The sequence below is a fragment of the Phasianus colchicus genome, chromosome 5, assembly GCF_987193195.1.
Source record: "Phasianus colchicus chromosome 5, bPhaCol1.hap1.1, whole genome shotgun sequence".
Classification (NCBI taxonomy): domain Eukaryota; kingdom Metazoa; phylum Chordata; class Aves; order Galliformes; family Phasianidae; genus Phasianus; species Phasianus colchicus.
This window is the reverse complement of record NC_143440.1, coordinates 46,582,474-46,608,344: the sequence shown is the minus strand read 5'-3', so window position 1 is coordinate 46,608,344 and position 25,871 is coordinate 46,582,474. Positions and strand designations below refer to the sequence as shown.

The window sequence follows — 25,871 nt, the reverse complement described above, 5'->3', positions numbered from 1 at the left end:
GGAAGCAAACAAGCAGATCCAAGATGAATTCAGGGAGACTGCTTTGAACATACCTTGCTTAACTGAATTGGCTCATCCATTTGTAGCAAGAAAGATTGATTTTTTTTGCACCTTTGGTACTATAGGTGGTAAGTACCTGTAGCTGATTTTTCTCATGGGTTTTCGTAAGTTGGTGGTTGGTGTTTCACTGCTGCCCAAGTGGGCAGGGCTGCACCAGGTGACTGTGCCCAGCCCAGGGAGAAAAGATGGTACACACATGGATGGCTGCTACAGTTCTCCTGGATCTCAGCAGCTTCTAACAGAAATGAACTCACATCAGAACTCTGAGGTTTCAGAGCCATCCACTAAAGCATCTCAACAGAGAATGGATCCAAATCCAACTTGAACTGATATGGATCAGGGTGGCCGAGGCCATGCTTGGCTGTCTAGATGGCCCTGAAAGTTCCTGTGGCCCTTACATGTGACCCTGACACCCACACCAAGTCAGTCAGATGAGCAACACTGAAAGTTTTCTCTATTTTGGGCCCCACAACATTCTGCATACAGGATGAGTCAGTAGTGGGAGCTGCTGCCAGCACTGTTGTTTCTGCATGGGGCTCCTGTCAAAATATTTAGACTAGTGAAGATCACCAACACAGAGGAGTTTCTCCCTTTCCTCTTCGAGTGGATGGGTCCCAGTTAACCTGTACAAAAGTAAGAGAGTGAAAAAGGAACAATCCCCAAATTCAAACTCGTTCCTTTAATTTCACTGTGCCTCAGCAAGGCAGGAAAGACTAAGAGAGGGAGCAAGATGTCCAGAAATGTCTTTTATACCTAGATCCAGTGGGGTTTTAGAGGATTACCTAATCCAGTTTGCCACTGCTGTACAGTCAGGATGCTGGTGGTGGGGCTGGAGAGGGTACAGAAGAAGGATCTGCCCTAAACTCCTCCAGTGCAGGTTCCCCTCAGAGAACAACACTTTAGCTCCACTCTTGCCTCTTCCTAAGAGTCACTGTGCACCACATGCATTGGGAGCTTTGGATAAGGTCCTGCCCTCTTAAGTGACAGCTTAGTTGAAGTCTCTGAGTCACCATCTGGGCCAGGCCCCTACATCTGGGCACTGCAGCACTGAATGTTGCAAACAAGCTTGCTGATTCCAGCCCGTGGGTTTCACACAGCCACAGAGCACCACTTACTAGGTAAGTATCTAGGCTGCGGGACTGTAAGTGTGCTGCCCAGCATGGCAGGAGCTGAGCAAGCCAAGCAGCAGCAGAAGCTGCTGAAAAACAAGGCTGTAATGGGTTTTGGCCAGCTGTAGGTTGGAGTGCAGCCAAGGACAGGCACCAAAGCAGTTGGGGCATGGGGCAGTAGCAGCTCCTGTATGGGAGTTATCAGTGGTTTGATGCCTGGGCTCTGTTCCTTGGAACAGTGAAGGGTCAGAGTAGAGCTGAGATCCACTTGCACTGGGGTAGCCTTGAAAGGCTGGACAAAAACAAAACAAAAGCCGACAAAAATGAATTGCATTATTTATCTGAACTGAAGGTTAAATTTTGGCAGTTTTAATGACTGCAAAATAGATTCTTCCCTGCAAAGAGTCATAACACTAATCTGAAATCTGCTGGGGTTCCCTTTCCCACTTCCTCTGGGGTATGCTTGGAGCCTGAGGGGGCTGTGAATGTGACAAACATCACTGTTTCTAAGGTGAAATACTTAAATCTAAGGGTGGAGCCTTTTCTGTCTTGATTCAAGTTCTTGTAATGCTTTAAACTCTGTATTATTTTCTTTTTCATTTTTTTTCTTCTTAATTTTGGTTAAAGAAATGAGTGTGAGTGTCCTGATGTACATAGCTCCATATGGGGAGTTACCATTTCCCCCAGGTTGGGACTGTCATCTTAAAGAGCCAAGATTTTCCACCATCTCCCATGATATAAGCCCTTGTCTCATTGACACCAATGGCCAGAATGCCCTGGGGCATCTGAAGGAGATTCTGCTAGAACATCATAATGTATGCATTTGCTGTGCACACTACATGGTATTAATACATCCCTATTACTGCTGGAAATTCAGTAGTAATGTGCCTTTTTTGAGTCTGTTTGATGGTGAGGGTATGCACTCATTCTGTGATTTCTGAGTGTTCCCTGGTGTTTTCCCCTTCTCTCCTTACCAGCTCTCAACACCAGTTTTCAGAGGGTCTTACCTTAAGTCTTAAGGCTGATGACCTTGAACTTTCCTCTGTGAACAGAAAAAAATCAGAAGTGAAACTGAGCATTGTCACATTGCTCTGCTAGATGAGTGAAACAAAGGAAGTCACTTCAAAGAATAGCTTTGCATGTTGCTAAAGTGATCCTCAGACAGATTAGAAGAAATTATTGAGTTGCTTTACAGTGGCAGTGAACCTACCCTTGCAGAAAACCTGCAGACAGACAAACTTTGTCCCATAATTTTCTGCCATTAGAGCAACAAATAAAACAACAACAAAACATACACAAAAAGATGTTCACTGGTGTTGTCCAAAATAAATTCACTTCAGAATTATTTCTTTTTAATCTGATGAGGATTTCCTTTACCTATTTTTCTCTTGAACTGTGGTAACCAGAAGGAGTAGATAAGAACCTGCTTTGCTTGCAGCAGCTCTCTTCCCTTTTTAATCAACAAGTGCATCAGGTGTTTGTATGTGGTAGGAAGGAGTTTGTTCACTAAGTTCATGTGCAGATTTGACTGACAACGTTCTCTCCCTAGTGAAGGATTCCTGAAAGATTTGTTGGTCGGTACACTCGAGGCAGAGATGAACAAAGAACAAGATGTTTGAATTTCATTCATTTTCCACATTTTGATCACCACAATTTCCTTCTACAGGACAGCAAAAAAAAAAAAAAAAAAAAAAAACCACCAAAAATGGCTACAACAGCGGCGAATACCCAAAGACAAACAATAGGCTGCGAGGAATACAATCTGTACAGCAGCATGAGTGAGGACGAGCTGATCAACATGGCCATCCAGCAGAGCCTGGGGGAAGATCCGGTGGGCCAGGCAGCCGCCCAGGGCCACCCAAAGCCACTGGGAGGGGGTCCCAGTGAGGCAGCTGCCCCCATCCGTGCCAACAGCCACAACCCTCCCTACCACCTCTACCCTTGGCAAAGGTGAGTGAGCAACAAATGTGCTGCCTGCCAGTTTTCTCCGTCAAAACACGTGCCCTTCTAATTAGCTTTGCCAAGCAGCTTCGTGCGCTTGGTCTGAGAGTCTGTCATTAGTTTAAAAGTCAGAGCCTGCTATAAATCCTGTGAGGTCAACAATTTACGCCCTCACAGTGAAATGAAAATCAGCCCGAAGCTGTCTGGTTTAAGCAATAAATTAAACCAGAAAGGGCACTGCTGTGTGTTTTCCTGAAGTAAAGAAGCCCTTGCGGAAACCAGCAGCTCTCTTCTGCCATGCTGCACTCCAGGCTGCAGCTTTGCCAGAGAGGGAGCACAGTGTTTGTTATGGGAAAACATAGGAGAGAGGCCAAAAACCAGCGTATAAAACAGTGTGATCTGGCCACCTTTTAGATGCCGTGGGGGATGTGGTTATTTCAGGTCCAGGTCTGGTCGCAGGCACACTGCCCCTGCCAAGCACAGCTCCAGGCATCCAGCCATGCAGGCACCATGTAGCCACGTGGCAACTGTGGAAACCTACTGCCAAAGCAGGCATCCTCCTTTTTTTTTCTTTAAAGGCTGATTTCTCAAGGGAAAGGAGGTTAGAAAAGGGAAGGAGGGCTAGAAAAGGGTGAAAGAGAGTAGAAAGTCTCCCCATAATCAAGGCAGATGCAAAAATATCCTTGTAAAGTATTTTTGTAATAAGCCTCAAGAAAATGCAGATTTGTTCTTCCCCCTTTCTCTCAACTCTGCTGTTCTTACTTGGATCCCAAATCTGGGAAATGTGGGGCAATATGAGGAGCTGGAAGTGTGCTTAGCTGCAGAACAAGGATGCTTTACAGAGTGCACTCGTGCTCCAGCTGAAGTTTGTGGCTTCTCGGGGTTATTGCATTGCATTTGCAATGTCAGCTCTTCTGTGAGGACCTGGTGCTGTGCATAATAAGGACCTCCTTGGCCATTTAGTCTTGTCCTCCTCAGGAGTCCTTGCTTTTAGCACAAAACTGCATCTTCTGCTCTCTGCATCCCCTGCCTTTGCCTCAGGCCAGCAGCATTCAACCTCCCAGAAGAGCCTTTGCAGCATTGTAGCTCCAGATTTGTAGTGCTGCTGAGCCCTTCAACCACTTGGTAGAGACATGTCCTCCTCCAGCACCTGCTCAGACCTACTTGCGTGACGTGACATTTGGGGAGGTGATGAATGTTGCTTTGCTGTATGTCTGCTTCCTGTGTGGTGGCAGCAGGGTTAACCTCACTGTAGTCTTATATGGTCATTTGAATCCCCTGATGCTTCCTCAGAGGGCCAAAAATAATCTCGAGCTGAGAGAGCAGCTGAATCCAACACAGAGCAAGCTGTGGCCATCTGCTTTTATTCAAAGCCCTGACCGGCACGCTTCCTCTCTCTGCCTCTGCGGATGTGTGTCTCTGTTTCTGCTTCAACATGACCTGTTTCTCTTATTCAGAGTATTTCTCTTCATTTCATTCATGTCATCACCACTCCAGATTGGCAGCCAGAGGCCGCATTCAGCCGCCCAACGCAGGGGCAGCCTGGGCAGTCAGGCGAAGGTACGACGGCAGCCTCTGCAGCACAGCCCAGCCCATGTAAGTGCCTCCCATCCTTCTCCTGTCCCACATCTCCCTTGCCCTCTTTTCTCCCTTCATAACTCTTTATCCCTCTAGTGCACATATCCTGGGGACTCTGGGTCATTTGGCAGCTCTGGGGAAAAGTGTGAAAAGCAATCTTCTACCACAATATATAAACAAGGTGGGAAATCCAGGCTCTCAAAGTGATGTCTTATAAATGCTGCTGAATGCTATGTCCATTTGCATGGGGGTGGCCCTATCCAGTGTTTGGGTATAGTGGAAGTGTCCAGACCATGACAGGATTATTTCAGCCCTTTTCAAGACAGAGTAGATACAGACACCTGCTGTACCAAAGAGTTGCAGCAGCATTTTTCTGTGCCCTGCAGAAAACTCCTTTCTAACTTTTCTATCTCTCAGTTTGAAACTATTTTTTCTATTCAAGACCCTCCATGGATGCATAGTTGCAACAACTACTGCTCTACCAGTCCTCTTCCTTCCATCTGTCTCCCCTCTCTATATTCTCCCCCATCTTTCCTTGCACCTGGGCTGATCCAGGCTCTGTCTCCTCTCTCTGCTGACGTTGCCCTCCCTGACACTTGTGAAAACCTCTCTGCTGGAACTTAGGGTCCCCCCTTATCCCCATCACCTACCACCTCCCCTTGGTACCACGAAAATTGCACCCTCTCATGAACTGACGTGCTCTGCACTCCTGGCGTACCTTATCATACTCTTCTGGGTGTGATGACTGGGAGGCTGATGGCTTTTCCTGCATCACATGGTTCAACAGATCTTGGTCCACAATGAAGGCTGGGACTACACTGATAAACCAGTCCTCCTCTGTGAAAGCAGAAGTGTATCTGGAAAGCCACAGAGGAGCATGCTGGCAAGGCAATTTTAGGGCCCTAGTCTCAGAGGCAGTCACAGCTGATAGCTGAGTCCACCTGGAGAGATGGTGTTCCTTCCTGCTGCCTGCATCTCATCAGGCTGCAGGTAAAAGGAGGAGCTTCTGAACCCTTCTGTGCTCGTTTGAGCCTCTTCAGCACTCAGAACTGACCCTGCCATACATCTCTTCTGCAATGGGTATTTATGAGCTTGGCTACTGGCCTTTGAAATGCAGTAATTCTTTCAATGAGCCCTTAAGGTTAAGATTTCATCAGAACTTCAGACTCATTCAATATCCTAATACTATTTTTTTTCTATTTCTGATGAAATCCAAGCAGCAGAATGTGTCAGTTATTTGTTAAAACTGCCAAATATGAGGCAGAAAACAAGAATTTCACATGGAGATTCATTAAACTTTCTATACTGATCTGAAATTTACTTGGCTACAGCATCCGCAGCCTGGTCCAGCAAACCCCTCTTCTTACTTAGAAATCATTTAAAGTCAAGGATCTCAACAGAAGTTTACTTCATTCAACATCTGAGGGCTCAGGCAGAATAATAACTGATTCTTCACACATTTTTAACCCTATCACCGATAAGAGGTGCTGTCTGCTTTCACTGAAGCCTCAGTTAATGTGACTCACCTTGCATTTGCTGTGTGCCAGCACCACCCAGGGGCTTCTGCCATACCGACCTTGCATGCAGTGACTCATTCAGTGCTGGTAACTCCGTCATATGCCCAGTTCCAAGGTCGTGGTGAGCAACCCACCCTATGTAACGTGAACCGTTGCACAAAGCAACAGATGGCTTCAGCATCCTTGTGCCAGAGATTGCTAAAGATCCCCACCTCCTTTTCTCCCAAACACACCAATTGCTGATGTTGTCTGACTGCGGCAAAATGCTGGATTTCAAGCACCTGTATAAAAATTACTTATCCCTTAGAAGCTAGCAATTTTAGTTGTAGTCCTCAGGTACTTTTGGTAGTATGAAGATGCAGCAGAGTCCCCAGGATGTCAGCACTTCAGCTAACAAGAGATAAGTGGATTCCTTCTGGCGAGCTGTGTCCAGGACAGTAGCTATGTGCTCTAGCTGTTATCTCACCAGGTACCATGCTTGGCTTTGTTCAGTATCTTCCTACTATTTAAGTGTAGCTATTTTTGTGACTCTGCTGTCCTGAGATTGCTGCTTCCAGATATAGAGAACAAGTGGCACCAAGGCCTTTTTCACCCAGGGAATGGTTTCTTTCTCTATTCCTTGGCATGCTGCTCCTGAAACCTGCACTAAATGCAGAGATTGTACCAATGATGTGTTTTTTTGGGAACTCACATGCATACTGAGCTGGCCATATTTTTCTGTCTCTGATCTCACCCTGCAGTTGTATTCTAGATCTCCTGTCATAATCAAAGTTTCTGGACATTCCTACTATTGCTGTCATTCACAACCTTCATTGCTTATTGTATTCCTACCATGGCAGTGCTAATGCTCTTCCTGAGACACAAACCTCCCTCCCCAGACAGGCTTTCCTAGGTTTTCAGCATCCTTACATTTTCTCTCTCTGAAAATATAACCCATGTGCATTTTTTTGCAAGTGGCCATTAGAACTGGAAGAATGCTTTTTCCCTTGGGATATTTACTGCCCTGGATATTGGCAATTTGCTGCCTCAAAATAAGAAAGCAGTGGCTGCATTCTCTTGGCACGGCCAGAAAGCCTGTTGGTTCTGGAAGGCACAGATCACCTCTGGGTCTGTGCAGGATGCAGGTTGGCAAAGGAAAGGCTTATCAGAGAGAAGTCCACCTGCAGAGTGCTCATCATGCTTCACTTCTTCATGGTATGCAGTACTCCATGCTTTCTCTAGGTTATCAGTGAGCCTCTTTCTAAGTTCCTAAAAGGCTCAGAATTAGGTAACATCAAAAAAGATGTCTGGCTCAGCCAGCTTCTGAAAACAGACTTTCTCAAGGGAAATGAGAAGTACCTCTACAACACAAGAAGAAGATTAACTAAGAACTTCTCCTTTAAGGTTAAGCCATCTGCAAATCGAAACTAAAATTATCTTCAGTGATGGAAAGGGGCAATTCTTCTCTAAACTGAACTTGGTTTTGAGATATCATATGTAAACATCTTGCCATTTGGGTCAGCAAATGGCAAGGTGATGTAATTATCACAAGCATGGACAGTGTAGAACTGGACTTACTCAACTACAGATATCTGAAATAATAACATTTATGTCAGAGTTTAGCCACATCTTCCTTATATTCTATGGAAAGATATCAGCACCTCCAGAAAGAGATTATTCTGATCTGTTGTGAATAACCTAATTAGAGCAGATAGATAAATTTCACCTACATAGGCCCTGTAGCTAGGTATAAATTCTTAGCATATGGGTTGTGTAGGACTTCATTGTTTTGTTCAAATGATGTTCAAAATGATATTGCTGCAAAGGACCTCTCAGTAACGAAGGAAGCAGTAATCAGTTTTTAATGTTGTTTTGAAGAGAACTTGACCCTGTGGTAGCAGCGATCAGGGATGGAGATGAAAAAGAGATCTGCAACATGATGAAATCAGGAAAAGACCTTTCTGAACCTAATAAGGATGGCTGGTTACCCCTCCATGAAGCTGCATACTATGGCCAAGTGGGTTGCCTGCGCCTGTTGCAAAAAGGTCAGTGAAATTAAAACTAATTACAAAAGAAGGAAGAAGAATATGAGTAAGCCAAATAGCAGAATTAGTATCATACTAGTCCTTGTCTGATACTATGTGTGAAGCATTATTCAGCTTCTATGACTGAATATTAATTTCACTTTCTCTTTGAGGATAGGCTTCCAGAGGGAAGCCTTAAAAGTTAGGATCTTCAGGAGAAAGTGATGCTTGGATAGATTTTGTCAAGCCCCAGACTTCTCACAGCCTTGTAGGTTGAATCTTGGCTGTTGTGGGCTACTTAGAATCCACAGTTGGCATCAGTGTCTCACTAGCTGAAGATCAAAACCAGAACTTCCTTGACAAAGACTGAAGGTGTTTAACTACTGCAAATTGTTTTCAAACTGCTGCTGAAGTGTAGTTACTCAACAGCTTTCTGCATTACAACTGGACACAGATGAACATTTTAATCTGAGTCAGTGATTAATCTGATTGATAATAATCCATTATATCTTCTTTGTTTACTGAAAAGAAAGAATGAACAAAAGCTTATTTAAAACCGTAAGGATTAAAGGTGCTACAGATATTTGTACAGCACTACACCATAATGTCTTTGGGCTTATGATTTCTTCACAGCATACCCTGGCACGATTGACCAGCGCACCCTCAATGAGGAGACAGCTCTATTCCTGGCCACCAGCCGGGGCAACATGGACTGCTTGCTTGCCCTGCTGCAGGCTGGGGCTGAGCCTGACATCTCCAACAAGGCCAGAGAAACTCCCCTCTACAAAGGTGAGGTCCAGAGCTTCCAGGATAATGAGCTCCACTAGGAGAGATCTCACAGTATTGACCCTACCTTGTTCACCTCAGGCATAGAATCACAGAATCATAGAGTCATTAAGTTTGGATAACACCACTGTCCAACCATCAATCCATCACCAGCATATCACTAAATCATGTCCCTCAGTGCCACATCTACACATTTCAGGAACACCTTGAGGGAAGTTGGCCCTGCTGCCTCCCTGAGTAACAACTGGTATGAAATGTGCTATCCCACCTGTCTGCACATTGTACAACAAAACCTAACTGTAAATGTAGCTGCTTATTTCAAGTGCCTTTGGTTTGGGATGCCACAGTAAAAATGTATAGGAAGCCTGACAGATTGGGTTTCAAGGAGCAGTGAACAAACTGGTAGAATAAAAATTATCAAGAAAATACTATTATCTGAGGATGGTCCTGAGCTGTGAATTGCAGGCTGACAGAGTTCTATAGACTCCCCTTGTTAATATTTAGTAAGGATCTTTTCCTGCTGACTCTTTTTTTTTTTCAGTTTCTTATCTATATATAAACTTACTTGTAGTTCAGAACAATAAGGTCCAGAGTAACTTTGCTCAGAATTTGTAAAGAAAATGTTCAGGTCATGCTATTTCTATGCCATTCTATGTTCTTCCTTCATAATTTATATTCTGTCCCTTGTCATCTCCCTTTGTCACTGTGATGTCCAGCTAGTACAAAGCTGGGCTTGATCTTCCTCAGAACTACACTTGGCGCATGCCCTGCAAATGACACAGTCTCCTAAAGGCCCAGAATGAAGTCTGATTTCATTGCTGCAACCTGTGCAAGTCCCAGATAGTGTCCTTTGCCAGCAGCATTACCCCTTGTATTGAACAAGATGGATCTATTGACTTATTCAGTGTTCTATTGCTTGTGCTCTGTAAAGGGAATACCCAGTACACCCAGATTCTTTCCATAAGCTTGTACTATTCACTTCCCTTTTCTTCAAAACAGCCTGTGAGCGCAAGAATGCAGAGGCTGCAAGACTCCTGGTACAGTACAATGCTGATACCAACCACCGCTGCAATCGAGGATGGACTGCTCTCCATGAGGCTGTCTCCAGAAATGACCTGGAGATTATGGATATCCTGGTAAAAGGAGGTGCCAAGATTGAGTCTACAAATTCCTATGGGATCACTTCTTTATTTGTGGCAGCTGAGAGTGGGCAGTTGGAAGCTCTGAGATACCTGGCAAAATGTGGTGAGTAGAGTTGTGCCATCAATACACCATTGCTCATTTCATCCTTGATATTTCAAAGGTCCCATTAATTTTCCCTGTCTCAGCTTTTCTATCTTTGTAGATAAGTACTAGCCTGTAGAGATGCTGAAACCCTTTTGCTCCAGCAGTTTATGTAGGGTCTTTTAGAGAGCATAGTCTATACACATGCACTTCTTTAGCATTCATTTGAGGCCACCTACTTTGGGAAATTATATGGTATCCTCTAATTGAATTGCCTTACAGCTTTTAAAACCTATATTGCTGTGCAGTTGTAGTCTAAATCCAGTCATAAAAGAAAACGGTAGGTGGTAAGAGATGGCAGAAGTTGAACATTAGCCAATCCCATCTGCTCACAAACATATGCCACTAATGGACAAGGTTAGCTCTCCTCCAGTAATGAATACTGCTGAAAACAAAGTCCTATTGTATAGTTAATGGATTTACACCAAGGAGAAGCAGTTTCAGTTTCTCTCATGTGTACATATTCAAACATATAGGCTGAGTGAATTTGATTTTTATTTACACTAAACCTACCTTTTACTGCTCCAGTCGTGTAAATAAGGGCATAGATTTTACTACCATTTTGAAGCATATTTTATTCTTGCTGGACTAATACTTCAGTGTAGGTAAGAACTGGATACTGCTCTTGTGAAAGAAGAGCTAAATGGCAATAAATATATGAAAAACTTATAAGGCAGTTATTATGGCTAAGAAATATATGAAAGACAGGGAACAACAAAAAAAAAGTAATCTGCTGTTCAGCTAACATTGTCAAGTCAGTTCTGTATGACCATTTAGTCCATCAAACTGCCTACAATTTTAGAAATTACACTGGAATGTGGTCTGTGTTTCAACTTAGACATTATGATTTCCTAAAAGTTCAATTTTGAGAAAAATACACAAGAGAAAATCCAATAAAATTGTTCAATTGTTTCAAGCCTTCTAAAACTCCTCTGAGAATACCAGAAATTATATCACTGCATTGTTTACGATGAGCAATGTTCATCATAAGAAGGGTTTCTTTTTCATTTCTTTTTCATTAAGAACATAGTCCTATGTTATGCTTTGTCACTGCAATTCTCTTGATGCTTCCAGCTACAACATTTTCAAAGGGCCAAACACAACACAGATGTTTCATTTTGGGGTGAGAGGAAAAGGAAATATTCTCTTTGGCAGGGAGTTTTCATGATCTGATGGAAGACTGATTTGTTCCTTTATTGAAGTTTAGAAGCAAAACTCTAGTGAACTGTCATACCCATTTAGGATACATATAAAACAGCCTTTCTCAGGACAGCATAGTACATTGCATATTGCAGTATATTGCAGTCAAAACCCAGTATTTCAGAGTTTAAATTTCAGACCAAGATTCCAGATTGTATGTGGTCAAAGAGTATTAGGGCTTGATTTATTTTTCTTGTTGTTTATCAAGACAAGCATCCACTAGAGTACAAGAAAAAATATACTACAACTTCGTGAAAAATATTCATCCTTTCTTAGCTAACGTTTACCACTTGGACCCTAAATAGAACCCTTTGAAAAAAAAAGCTAGGTCCTTAGATGCTGAATTTTGAAATGAAATATTTGTTGACCAAATCTTGCTCAAAAGAAATATTAGTAGAATTATTTCTGGTTAATATGTAGATGTCTTGTTATAAAATCCAATTTTAGCCTAGATATGCACTAAAATTAAAATATAGTATAAACATTGTAAATTCACTTATAGTTTGAATATAGAGATTATAAGCAATATTAATAAGCCTAAATAAATAAATAATAAATATACAATCATAAAGCAATTTACTTAAGAGAGCATGTATTAAAGTCATGTAGTCCCCAGTCTTGTTCAGGAATATTTTATACATATCTATCTATCTATAGTGTAAATATGTAAGTACTTATGGAATTGTTGCGTCTAAAGAAAAGTACATGTTGAATAAAGAGCAAGCACATTTTAAAATGTTTATCTATGAAATACAAATGAATGGAGCCTGGATTCATGACTGATGGATGATACCCGCTATTTTATCCTGAGTGTATTTCTCCTTTTCTTGAGTGCATTATCACTTTATCATTCTATTTTCCCCAGCAATCTCTCAGTGAGAAAATGATTGCCCATATAAACTCTCCCTCATAAAATTAACATCATGGTAAAACCCATTGGAGATCTATAAAATAACTGTATAACATTTTCATTTTGCTACAATCAGGTTTTGTTCACATCACCTTTCTGCGTACGGTGTAGCTCTAGTGTCATGGAGACTTACGTGTTCATTCAGTGCATATTGCCCCCATCTGATTCAACCCTTTGGTCCTATAATTTTTTTTTCTTCCTTCCTAGGTGCTGATATAAATACTCAAGCCTGTGATAGTGCTTCTGCTCTTTATGAAGCCTGTAAAAATGGACATGTACATATTGTAGAGTTTCTTTTGTCCCAAGGAGCTGACGCTAACAAAGCCAATAAGGATGGCCTCCTACCTCTTCACATAGCAGCCAAGAAGGGAATTTGCGAGTAAGTTTTAGCTTACTTTATAATTTCATCTTTTAGGTAAAAATCCTAAGTTCTCTTTTTCATAAGGACTTTATGTCCTAGATCCAATTATAAGCACTGCAAATTAGGGAGATTGCAATAAACTGAACAGAATGAGTTTGCAGGATAGGATGAATAGGATGCGTGAGCAGAAATATGGGATGAAAGATCACATTAGCTTTGCCCAGATATCATTTACTACAGCTAAACAACCACATGTGTCTTGAAAGCAGATTAAGCAGAACTCCACAAAATATGAGATGAAATGAAAAAAACATCTGTATATGAAGTTAGCAATCACTTTAAACTCCTTGCCACAGCCCACAGCTATTTTTGCAAAATACAATCATACCTCTAATTGCAGTCACTGAACCTTTTGGTGACTGTAGAGGACTCCATTACCACAATTTCTATCAAAACCCTTCAAGAAATAGTTATCCAAATGCAAAAATTGCTTCTGCATAGTACAGGTGTTTATGCAAACTGCTACAAAAGATTCTCATGTATTTCACAATGTCGGAGGAATTAAAACTTTTGACAACACTACACCTTTCTATAGCATCTTTTATCTTAGCATTTGAGTCCATCTGGAAAGCCCAATTACACTTCTCAAATCACTTTCCTAGACATAAGGATATTTATTTTCTGTAATTGGAGTAGGTCTCCTTTGTGGAAGCTATATGTTCAGGGAGTGGCCCAGTGTCAATTTATGTAAATGGGTTATATACTTCTAGCACATACATAAATATCTTGCATAGACTAATATAGGCATGATTCAAAATTTTCTCTGGGGTTCGACTTAGAAAGACAGTTTTTTGACAACAAACACATTTTAGATGAGGTAGCTGCCAGAGACAAAACCCAGTTCTAATTGTTTGTTTCCAAAATAGTTAATCTGACAGTATAGTAAATTGATCTGAATCCAATCTCTAAATAGAATCTGGACCAGTTCTCTGATTCTATTCTTTCCCTCAGTAGATAGATAGCCCAATCTGAAAACATGGAAATTCAGCAACCTGAATGCATCCCTACGTTATGACAGAAACAGCCAACCTGATTTGGAGGTCATGTCTATTATTGCCAACACTCAGCAGCATACATGAGATAAGAAGTCAGCCCAAACTTTGAGTTTGTTTACTTGTAAAAGATTGAGCACAGTTTTTTTATGCCCAACTGCCCAACTGCTGTGAACTGAAGTACACGAGGAAGAAAAAAGATTTTCTTATAAATCTTATAAATATTTATCTAAACGATGAAGCTATAGCCCAGTTGGCTGATTATTGTTAATTCCACTGGTATTCAGTAAAATAACACCCTTCATGATGACCTCTCTTTGTATTCCTGAAGATTTAATACGTAATTCTGCTGGAATTCCATGCTTCAACTTCTTGCCAGAGCACAAAGTCTCTCTACCATCAAAAAGCCAAGAATGCAATCCCAAGGCTCAACTGTCAATTTTTGTTGCTTGGTGTTTGTTTATTTTAAACGACACCTTGTCAGTACTGACATGAAGTTCATAAAGGTCCTCTCATCAGCTCTAAGACAAGTGTAAGCTGTCATTTAATTCCTTCACCCTTGGAACTGGGGAGCTAAGAAGACTTTGTGAAGTGTAGGCAGATTTATTATGTAAATGCAAGTCAATCATCTCTTGGCACATTCATATTAAGGATGCTCTGCCTTCTTCTTTAATTTCCAACAAACAGAAATCACAAAAGGAGGTTTCATGTGTAAGGAGAAACTCAGCAATATTTCAAAACTACATATGAGTCTCAGCCCTGTGATAGACAATATCAGTGGCCTTGTCTGTTCAGTCTTGACTACCTTCACTTATCTACATTCTTCCTCACTCCAGATAGGAAAGTGTGGTGGTGGAGATGCCACATTTCTGAACCAAATTGCTTTGAAGGATGAAGAAAACAGACAGGTTAGACTGTGATAGAATTTCCAGCCTTTCCTCCCAGCAGAATCTGAGGGGTTGTACTGAGATCTGGGACATTGCAGAATTTGGATATAAAGCCTTAGTGTGCCATCACTGCAGAGAGGTTCAGGACCTCACAGACAGAAATGAGGCAGAACATCTTTAACTCAGATGTGAAGAGCTGACCAAGGCACATATCCTGGAGGGAAAGAACAAAACAGACTCTTAAATCTTCAAACAGTTGATCATGGGATGACTGAATGTTGGCACTTGGCGTGGTGTCCTCACAGTACTCTCCTCCCTTCTTGCTATTTCAGCTCTTATAGAACATTTGATAATAATGGAAAGTTGCCAGCTCACCAGCACCCAACTCCTGAGACTTAAGGTGCTATAAGAGTAGTGATGCTACCTAAAGAAAAAAAAAAAGAGAAGAAAAAATAAAGGGTAAAAAAAGCACTTATTCTCCTAAGACATTTATTTAATGTAAAAAAAAATCCTTGTTGCAAAAATGAGAAGTAAAAGGACCTTGAAAACATCAGCTGTCTACCATGCAAATGGGACCATAACCCGGTTAAGTGTCATGTGTCTTCAACTCTTCTTTCATCTCCTGGGAGTGTGGAGACTCAGTCTTTCACAGGATCATTCAGCACATCACCGGCAAAGGTTTCTCTGAGGCTAGCTTACCTTGTGCTTAGTTCATTATGTAAATGTAAGTTTTAGGGACATTGCAGTCAAGCTGAGGATGTACAGCATCTTAAAAGAGATGCAGTATGTGCTTTGCATGTTTATATGTTAGAAGAGCTCTTGACTGCTAGATAAGAGTCTTCTGCATAGGAAGAGGAGGAAGTGATGTGCTTAACTCACTGCTAAACAATTGCTTTCACAGATAGGCAGGAGGTAGACTCTGGTTTGACAATTTCTAGTCTCATTCTATTTCTTAAGATGCCTTATCTGTATAGAACCAAGCTAGTGCCTCAGCTAAGACATCTAACTTCATTAGCAGGAAATGAGAGTTTAACCTATGGGTTTGATTATGCAGCTCCAGTGATGCCTATGGAGACATAAAAATGCTCATGAATTTACGATAGCTGTGCCCTTGTACTTCATATGTTTGAACTTCCGATTACGTAATGAGAGCAGCTCAATTTATGTTGCTGTGCTTAAGGCTGCATCACACTTTCCAATAGCAATCCCTCATTACTGGAGTTTAGGACTTGGCTGTACTTTTTTTTCCTCCCTGGGCTAAAGCATGGCAAACAGCCTGGACAATATTTTTATTTCTTTTTCTCCCCTTTCCTAATTGTCATTCTGGCTCCCAACACTTGGGATGAACGTTGATAGCCCCACAGATCTACCAAAGCCAAAAGCTGTGCAGAGGGCCTCTAGTATGGGGCTCAATCCAGAGTAGAAAGTGAACTGTAAAATCTGACATGGAGGTCTGGAAATTAAATACGTAGTCTATCCCAGCTCAATCCCATAGGAGTGGAGGTTTCATTCCCTCTCTGGTCTCAAGCCTCTTGCTGTGGCTCTGACCTATGAAGTCCTTCACCACAGAGCAATCATGATGGATCCCCTGCTTCCTCATTCACTTCCTCTGACCTGCACCAGTTCCTCCAGTGCTGTCCACAAAGTGATGGCAGAGATGCAGAACACTTGGGAAAACCTGACTGGGTGTCTCCCATTCGTGCTATTCATGAGTTAGAGCAGGATAGGCAAGAAGTAAGCACATTGTTTCTTCCACTGTAATTGCCCCTGTGGCTGGCATTACTTCAAAAAACTTGGTGATGATTTCAAAAAACTTACACCTCCATAAAAGAGTGGCAACACATCTCACATTTTTGGCAATGTAAAAGCATTGGGAGTTGAGGGTAGTTTTCAAGTTCACGCTGATTTTTCTCAGAGCAAATCATTCCTATGCTCAAGTTAGTAGGCTCTTACAGTTACTACTATACAGCTAGGATTTGCAGTAGATCCTCTACAACTTACTGCTGCTCACTGACTCTCCACTTGACAGGATTGTCTCCATGCTGATCCCTGTGACTAGTCGCATCCGTATCAAGCGCAGTGGCATCAGTCCCCTGCATTTAGCAGCTGAACGCAACAATGACGACATCTTGGAAGAGCTAATTGATGCTGGCTATGAGGTGAACACCACCCTCTCCAATGAACGGTCCTGCCTTTACGAGGACAGACGCACCACACCTCTCTATTTTGCTGTTTTTAACAACAATATCTATGCCACAGAGCTCCTGTTGCAAGCTGGAGCCAACCCTAACATTGACCTCATCAACCCACTGCTTATCTCCATACGCCATGGTTGCCTGAAGACAATGAAACTGCTTCTCGATCATGGAGCAAACATTGATGCCTATATTTCAAGCCATCCCACCACATTTCCAGCTACCATCATGTTTTCAATGAAGTACCTTTCTGTGCTGAAGTATCTCCTGGATCTTGGCTGTGATGCTGTTTCCTGTTTTCAATGCCAGTATGGAAACTGCCCACACCCTGCTTTAAATTACAGGCGGGACAGATTTAATGATCCTCAGCTGTCCAAAGAACCAACCATAACGCAGGTAAGCACTCCTTACACTATCCTTAGTACTTTTGGGAACATCTCTCACCCATTTATCTTGATAACTTCACATATTTCTTCTCCCACCTTTCCTGCAAGAGAAGATCCTTTTTTTTACAAAATTTATTTACATAAAAATAAGGCTTTGTAAGATTCAGTGAGTGTTCCAACTGCATATTCAGTGACAACGTGGGCACAGACAAAAGCTGCTGATGTCCAGCCCTGAATTTCAGATGAATGATAGCCATCTTGACAGCTTTTGTTGTCAGTTCCACAATACTCTTTTCCTCTGGACGAGAGGTGCCAGAACTGAAACATTTTCTTGTCAGACAGTGTCAAAAGGACAGTAGAAACCTGTTTGTGTTATTTACCATGTAATGATTGTTTTATCTGATAATTTATCTGCAAATTTAAGCGCTTGGTTAAATTAAAATTGTATAGTCCTTCACCTTACGAGGGTAAACTAGTGAATGTAAACATCTGTTTCCAAATCTGGATAAGCAGCCCTGGAGAGAGTGCATAAATTACTACATTAGCTATATGACTGTTCATAATATTTGAGGCTTTCAGAAGAGACCAGGAGATTTCAATCCATGGTTTCATATTTTCAAAGCCAATTACACATTTTAGATGATCATGTCTTATGCATGTATATCTGCAGTCCATTCCAAAGCTCAGCTACTGCTTCCATTGGGCTGGAATTGGATTCTCAATTCCCTAAATGACTCTGCAGAATTGCAGAGTGCACATTTTCTTGATGTTTTTTGGTGTTGTTTTTGTGTGTGTGTGTGTGTGTAATCTCTGCTTGTTGACTCCTTCCAAAATATCTTAAAGTGAATCTGACCTTCCAGTCAAAATTTACTATCCTTCAACTTGCAGCAAAACAAAGACCTCAGCATGGTAGTCCTCTTTCTCTTTTGGAAAGCATTAGGGAAGCAATAAGTCAACTCCTATTGAGCTGAGGCGTATTTTTGTTTAATTCAGAAGAAAGTGTTATTTAAGCCAAATAAATGATCGGCATTAAATTGAATTATCTCTAATTCTGGAAACATGATGCTTTTGGATGTGGAGTAAAAGAGGGCTGAAAATCCAAGGCAAAGAGAGAGTATTTGTATGTACCCTATGTGATAATTCAGCCACACAAAAACAGGTATTCTTAGCTAAATGCACTATTTCCCTCTGAATCTCACCTCACCATATTTTTAATTTCTAAAAAAATAACACATACAAAACAGAATCATCACCTGAAAGGTCAGTGACATAAGCAGCAGAAGCTGTGTAAGCTTATACCTGTGCACAGAACTGATGTCTCTCTGTGAGTCTCTCATAGAGAGACTGTTTCTGCACACAGAGTAGAAAAAGTGGTTTCTTCCCTCCAGTATCATTTTAAATTTGCTTGTTAATGTTAGGTTTCTGGCTAACAAAAGTAATGCTTATTTGGGGTAGCTTCACGATATGGCTGTGATATGGTTTGTATTCCAAAAAATATAGAGAGTCATATGAATCTTTAGCTTTTTCTATGCATAAGATGCACATTTCTTATCTTCCTGTATCAAATTACTTAAGGAAAATAAATCAGAGTTAGTCTCTATACAGTAACACTATGAGCTATTGGAAGTTGGTTTGAAAAATACATAACTACAAATAATTACTGATTCTACTGAATTAGCATTTCCTATGAAAGTGAATGCAGAAAAATGCTTGCTGTCTCAGCACCCGGCTCCCGAATTGCGGTGCCAAAACCGCGAGCGGGGGAAATGAAGCATCTTTCTGCCACGAGAGGGCATTCAGAGGCCTGCCGAGACTTCAGGGGGTGTATCCCAAAACCGCAGCCACTTCGCTTCTGAGACTATTCCAAGGCCTGTTGTTGCAGGTTTGCGTTCTGCTTCATTTTGTTGTATCTTTTCCTGTGACCTGTTTGGGAACATTTTTATTCTGGAAAATATATTTTTAGATTGAGCTTTTAAATGAGGAAGAGAAGGAAAATAAAAGGCAACCTCTCTGGTTGGAGTCAAAAAGAGAACAGTAAGATACAGTGCTTTATTACTCTGAAACTGTACCCTCATTTAAGCTCTGACAAAGTGGATTTACTCTTTGGAGGTGTAGAGCAGATCCCCAGTTTGCATGTTGTGTATGCAACTGTATGGCAATGGCATAGGAGTAGGCACTGGAGAATGTCAGATATCCCAAACAACATTTTCTCTGAACAATCCAGGTAGAAAACTCTGGATTGCCCACAGGATTTTGGGGTCTTCCCAAAATCATTATATCTCAGTTTTCTGGAAATGCTCAGAGAAGCAAAGTCAGAAGAGTAGTACATGCTTCTGTGAATGCTTTGACCTTGAATGAAAAGACCTTACAATTTTCTGTAGTTTTATTCTTCATGGATATAATAATATTTTATTTTTGTATAAGAGTATCCACGCAAGGGCTTAATTTATTATGAGTTAGGGCTCATACATGTATGATCATATGTGATCTAATTACAGTAATGAGTTTAAACTGAAAGAGATTCAAGCTGGTGCATTATCTCTCCTGTTTGGAGCGGGCTTGGAGGGTGCCTGCAGACAGTCTCAGTGACTAAGATGATGTATAGTGCATAAGTGACCATCGTTCAATTGTGTTTGGCCATGTGTCTAAGCTCTTATCTGCACAGCATGATTTAGTTCACTTATTTAACTGCTCACATGTAGATAAATCCACAGATATCTTCAACATATGTATCACCCTAATAGAGATAGATGAAGCTGTCTGGTATAACATGCATTTAGATTAAAGTGGGAAGGCAAATTTTTTGAAATGAAACTACTTAAAGTCAGATCACTGCTTGAGAATCTCCATAGCTCTGCATGCTAAAGCTCAGAGTGCTCTGCAGCTTGCTCAATGGGCAAGGGAGGCTGTGCCTGGTCCAGACCCAAATAAGGAAGATTAAATGGGGCTTTAGTAAAAAGTTTTCTGAGGTAAAACTGGAAGTTACCTCTACAGTTGGTAGAAAGACCTCAAAAGTAGTCAGGGTTGTTTTTGCTGTTATAATTTCTACAGGTGCATTCATCTTTTACTGACTGTTGTGAATTTTTTTTTTTCTTGAAGTTTTGTGATATGGTGTCTACTCCAGAGATAAGTCGCTGGGCTGGGCCAATTATTGATGTTCTCCTGGATTATGTGGGTAATGTCCAGCTCTGTTCCCGGCTCAAGGAGCATATAGACAGCTATGAGGACTGGGCTGTCATTAAAGAAAAAGCAGGTATGGTTACTCAGAAAAGAATCTGCCACAAATATTCCCACTGTTGGATTCAAAATGTCAGTCACCATTTCCTCTTACATTTCCATTTTTTCTATTGAAAAGCCCTGTAGTTTTTTAACCTGACTTCTGCAGAATCATACAGACAGTATCCATCCCCTAAATTCAGTAGGATTTCCCTACTGAGATTGAATTACATTTTTCAACCAAGTATTAGACACTAGAAATTGCTGGAGTATGTTGACTTCGTGATGTTGAATTTACCCCAGATGTAGATCTGGCCCACTGGAAATAAGTCTTGCCAGAGCAGGAAGGCTCATTTGTCTGTGATGCATGACATTTACCTGTGATGCAGGCAGATCAGGGCAAGTGGACAACGTGACCACCTCCACAGCAGGCCAGCAAGCACCCATGGCTCTTCCAAAATATACTTTCTCACAAGATCCAAAGACTTTCACAGGTATTATCAGAATTAGTTGTCCAGCATGAAGATAAACTGGAAATGTGAGGCTGAGTACTGTGAAGCATCTTGCTTAAATCCTCCTAGAAAGCTCACTGCTAGGCTGTCATGGGATACATCACCCCATCCTCCAGTCCCACTTCCTTCCCTATGTCATGCCTCAGAATGATTGAGCAGACACATCACCTCACCATTGCAGACAAAGCCTGTTTTTACTCCTTCTCCCATTCTCCTCTTGCCACAGACATGGATTTCCCTCTCGAGTTTAAACCTGTTCAGTTCACATTTTTGACCTGCCTCTCTTTCAGAGCCTCCACGACCGCTTGCCCATCTTTGCCGTGTCAAGGTACGAAGCTTGATTGGAAGAAACCGCATTAAACTTATTGACACATTGCCTCTTCCATGCAGACTGATTCGATACTTACAGCATGATTACACACAGTGACCTCAAGCATGGTGGACTGTCAGCAGCTTCCTGGTATGGCACTCAGAGTCATCAGCATGACAGTGGCACACACCAAGCTGCTGGCTTGGTCAAGTGCCTTCCAATGACTAATCTACAAGAAATAAGCTTCTGGAGTGAGAGTGAGAAGAAAAAGGAGTGGACATCTAAACATCGGGTTTTACAGGAGGAAGCACATGTGATCCACCTCAGAGCTTGGTCAGCAAAGAAAAAGAAGTGAAAGTGAAGGCTGAAAAATGAGTAGCGCTGAAGCAAGTACCAGTGAGGGTATTCACTGACCTGGGGTCTGGTGGAGCTTAGCATCCTTGCTGTGGTCACAATTCAGAAGCTGTTAGAGTCAAAATATTTGGGAAAACAACTACATTTCATTCACTGACAGATTTTTATTTTAGTTTCTACTCTGTGTTTTGGATTTCTGTTCAGTGTGCTGGTTGCTAATTCTCTGATAGTTTGACACTGTCTTACTAACAATTTTTTGGACCTTTCTCAGTAGAGTACTTGATTTCTGAACATTCAAAGCTCAGAACTTTTACCTATACTCAGATGTGCAGATTCCTTTAAAAGCCAAGGAAAGCTTTATTGAAGGAGGATGTAAGAACTGTATTTACACCTAGCAAATACAGTTCAAGTTGTATTACATAAGAAGGCAGTGAAATTAGTGAAATTCTGCTTGAGATAATTTTCTGTATTTTCTGATTTTCTATACTGGGGATTTGAAAGCAACTCATATATATATATATTTCTTTTCTGTAAATTAGAAGTAGCTGTACTGTAAACAGTAGCTATGGTCTGTCATGAAGCTGGTATCTGAACAGAACAAAGTCCTAGAGGAGCATGGGCAGTGATGAAGAAGAAAGGCAAGATACACAGGGAACAGCAACACTGCTACACTAACTTTATCTATTGTTCCACTAGAGGATCTTTTCCCTATGTAACTCAGCCTCTCTTACTTTCTTGACTTCTGTGACTATAACAATACTATGACTGAAAGAAAAAAAAGAGGTTATTTCAAGATGATGAGACTTCGAGATTTATGAAAACAAATGCCCAGAATTTAGCTCTGAATCTTTATTCAGGTGCCTAAACGATGCCAAGATTCTTGTGCCAGGTGTAATTACGTTGAAGCCAGTGGGACAGCTCTGGTGTCAGATACTACTGAGGCAGAATAAGTCTTAGGATTTAGCCTTGAATTTCTTGACTTCGGAAGTTAGAAGTATCTATTAGTTCTTTTGACATTGATGAAAGTTATTATCTCAGCTTCTTTGAAAATTAGGTCACCTATTTACAGCTCAGATACACAACTGATTTATGGCAGCTTAACAAGTTGCCATCTATCAGCTGAACCGCTATAATTGTCCGTGAAATTCTTTTATTGAAGTTTTTAACAAGTCACATTCCCTCACAGCTGGGGAGACTGAGGAGCCCACGAATGGTTATTGGCAGTGACTACAGCTCACTTGACAGGTGTGACTTGCTGAACCACTGAAATTTAATGAATGCCTCGGTCCTGATTAGGCGCCTAAGTAAGGATGGAAGAACCTAATTTTGGAATCATGTCTTGGCAGATCTTATTCTAGAAGCATACCCATTCTTACCTTAGGTGACATAAGAGCTGTGAAGTAGGGATTGTTTTGATTCTCCACCAGAGACTTGACAGATCTGTTATTGTTTGTTGACCTGCATACTATGAAATGAGATAGAAATATAAGTAGGGAAAATGCACTGGACTGACTTTGTATGTGGTTTCACAACTTAACACAGCACTAAAAGTGTGTTGCACACACACAGGCCTATCTGGGCACAAAAGTCCAGATTCTGTGATGGCTTTGTGTGAAATGCATTCAGCACTCATGGGATAGGATGTGAGTGGAAGCAGAAATGGTCACAGCTAAGGGCACTGTCCATAGCTGTCCTCTTCCCAAATGCAAAAGCAGTTGAAAAAAACAACAGTTTCAATTCTCACTGAACTGTGATCTTCTTGCAAAGCTTTTCAAATAGGATGAAATTCCTCCACTGTTAAAATTCCATCACTATCAGGGTCTGCTTCCTTGTCCTGAAGTGTGAACTCCACCTCTTACAGGAGGAGTGAGGTCTCTGGAGGTACAGTGCCACCTACCCAGTAGGGCCATTCAGAAGATGGAGTCTCTCCATGACACCAGTTAGGAACTGGCCACCACTGCTGACCATACAGAGAAGAACTGGTTAAGCAGCCCTCTGAAGCACTCCTCCAGCCTTTGGGAGTCTGTATTGCCAGTGAAGGAGCTGTAATTATAATCATAGAATCACTGAATATCCCAAGTTGGACATGACTCATATGGATCATTGAGTACAACTCCTAGCTCCACACAGAACTGCCCAAAAATTAGACTATACAATCGTAAGTGATAGTTTGAGAAATGGAAAGTCGTGTGTGGAATTATTGCATCCCTTAGCTAATGGGGCTGAGCAGTGAAGGTCCGGGTCTTACTCACATTTATATAAATCAGAAGAAATACTGTTGAAATTAAATAAGTGTAATAGAACAGCGTTGCAGGTGGTGGATACTGAGCATGGCCTGGTGGAGACCATTTAGGTAAGCATTTGTTTGGTGTGCAGTGTCAGCTCTGGAGACTGCTAGCTGACAGAAGGATTTGAAATCACCAGCTGCAGGGATGAGATTTCATAAACCATCCCAAACTGGGAATTTTCTCTGAACCAACATCGTTATGTACACAAAAGTCTCATGAATAACAGCTTCTTTTTATGTCCTTGGACAAGATGAAACTGGTCTTGGGTGGAGCAAATACAGAAAGTCCGTTTCTTCTTTCCGCCAAGAGACCTTCATCTTTGCTGAGAGACTCATATCCTGGTTGCTCTCAGCTGTCTGTCCTGAGCAGCAGCCACTGACCTGATGTGAGCATACCACAGCTGTGAGATGGGTGAGGGCACACAGTGTGTACAGCAACTGAGGAGAGATGTATGTTAGAGGGAGAGCCTAGTAATTACATTATTATGCCCTTTCTTCTTGATCTTTACTGCAAACCTTCACTCAGTCAGTTTACATTTATTTGCACTGAAATGGAGCCAACTACCTCTCCTACACTCCAGTCACTGGCACAATGTTTAATGTGTGATGCTGAATCTGTACAAATGTGATGAGCATTTACTGCATCTGTCTAAAACTGTGATAAGATAAATACCCAACATCCCAAGCAAACTAGGCTTTGTAAGCAGATCAGTAGTTCCAGCTCCTTCAGAGATTATAACTTTTTGTGATATACTATAGGAATATTTCATGACCAGGTTACTGTACTTTATCCTACTGCAACATGTGCAATTCACTTTATGTTTGTGTGCACTATTTTGCTTTTTATTTTATTTTATACAAAAGATTTTCATTTACCATTATTTATGAAAGCTATTGTAGTTTTAACAGTTTAAATTTGCACTGTTGTAGTAAACAGCAGTTCTTGATTGTTATGTTTCCATCTTTCCAACAAAGTATGAATTAAACAATTAGATTCTAAAGGGTTATCAGCTGTCCTGAATAGCAAAATTAAACAACTAAACAGTAGAACAGCCAGGAAAAGTATGAATTGATCCAAGCTTGCACAATTAATAATTTTGATAGCAGTCTCAGGGGTGAGAGAATAGTAAATATTGGTAGAGAGACAGTTGTTATTCTTTGCACACCTTTTGAAATGTCTAACGCATCTGCATTCTATGATTTTGAATGTACTTAGCAACTGGCTTCTGATCATTCATGTTTTATTTCACTGATGCTCCAGCTCAGAGCCCCAAGGGTCACCTCCTGCCCTGTGCTGGGGAAGGAGGAAGCCCTATGTCACAGTGGAATGTAAGGATTTTAAAACATAATACTGGCCTGAATCTGAGGGTAAATTGATAAATATAAGCATGCTGGAGATCACTTGGAACAACCTGGATCTATCCTTTAACTTCATTTAAAAGCAGGCTGTGCTGTTACATCAAAATTGCAGCAAAACGTATTCAAATAAACACTTCAAAAGACTAAAAAAGAAAAATAAAAAATTTAGTTAAAAGGTAGAATCTCTTATTTTTCTGAATATCTTCAGAAATAAAATTTCTACAGAAGATCTTCACTTTGCCAAGTATTTTAAAACTGATGAAATCCACGGTCTAGTGGACTCCACTTTCAAATTTCTCCCCTGAACTCCAGAAGTAACACTAGCCCACAGCAGTCACCCACATGAAGAGCAATGCCAAGGAGAGTGCATTGCATTGGCAACAATGAGAGAGATTCAGCATCTGGCTTCATCTGGATTACAACAGTGATACAGAGTTGCTTATGTGAGAAAGGGCTTCTAATTACATACATTTCCTTGCCTCCAGCTCTGCAATTTAAGATCCATAATTCTCCGTTCACTAAATCAGAGGGCCTCTGCCTCCTCATGGATTCTTTCTCCCAAAA

The 25,871-nt window shown here is 41.3% G+C and overlaps 1 protein-coding gene across 2 annotated transcripts; it reads left to right on the top strand.

Annotated features, from left to right (window-relative positions):
• Nucleotides 1-973: 973 nt before the first annotated feature.
• Nucleotides 974-25,477, top strand: ASB2 (ankyrin repeat and SOCS box containing 2). Of its 2 annotated transcripts, XM_090141544.1 has the most exons (10): nucleotides 974-1,182; nucleotides 2,841-3,119; nucleotides 4,608-4,706; nucleotides 8,063-8,229; nucleotides 8,842-8,997; nucleotides 9,994-10,239; nucleotides 12,596-12,767; nucleotides 16,718-17,279; nucleotides 20,369-20,522; nucleotides 21,288-25,477. In XM_090141544.1, exons 1-10 carry the CDS (start codon nucleotides 1,112-1,114, stop codon nucleotides 21,422-21,424), a joined length of 2,043 nt encoding a protein of 680 aa, XP_089997670.1. In that variant the 5' UTR covers nucleotides 974-1,111; the 3' UTR covers nucleotides 21,425-25,477. The 2 variants fall into 2 exon arrangements, with proteins under 2 accessions (XP_089997670.1, XP_031448915.1); XM_031593055.2 differs by lacking the exon at nucleotides 974-1,182 and having other exon boundaries at nucleotides 2,840-3,119.
• The last annotated feature ends 394 nt before the right edge of the window (nucleotides 25,478-25,871 follow it).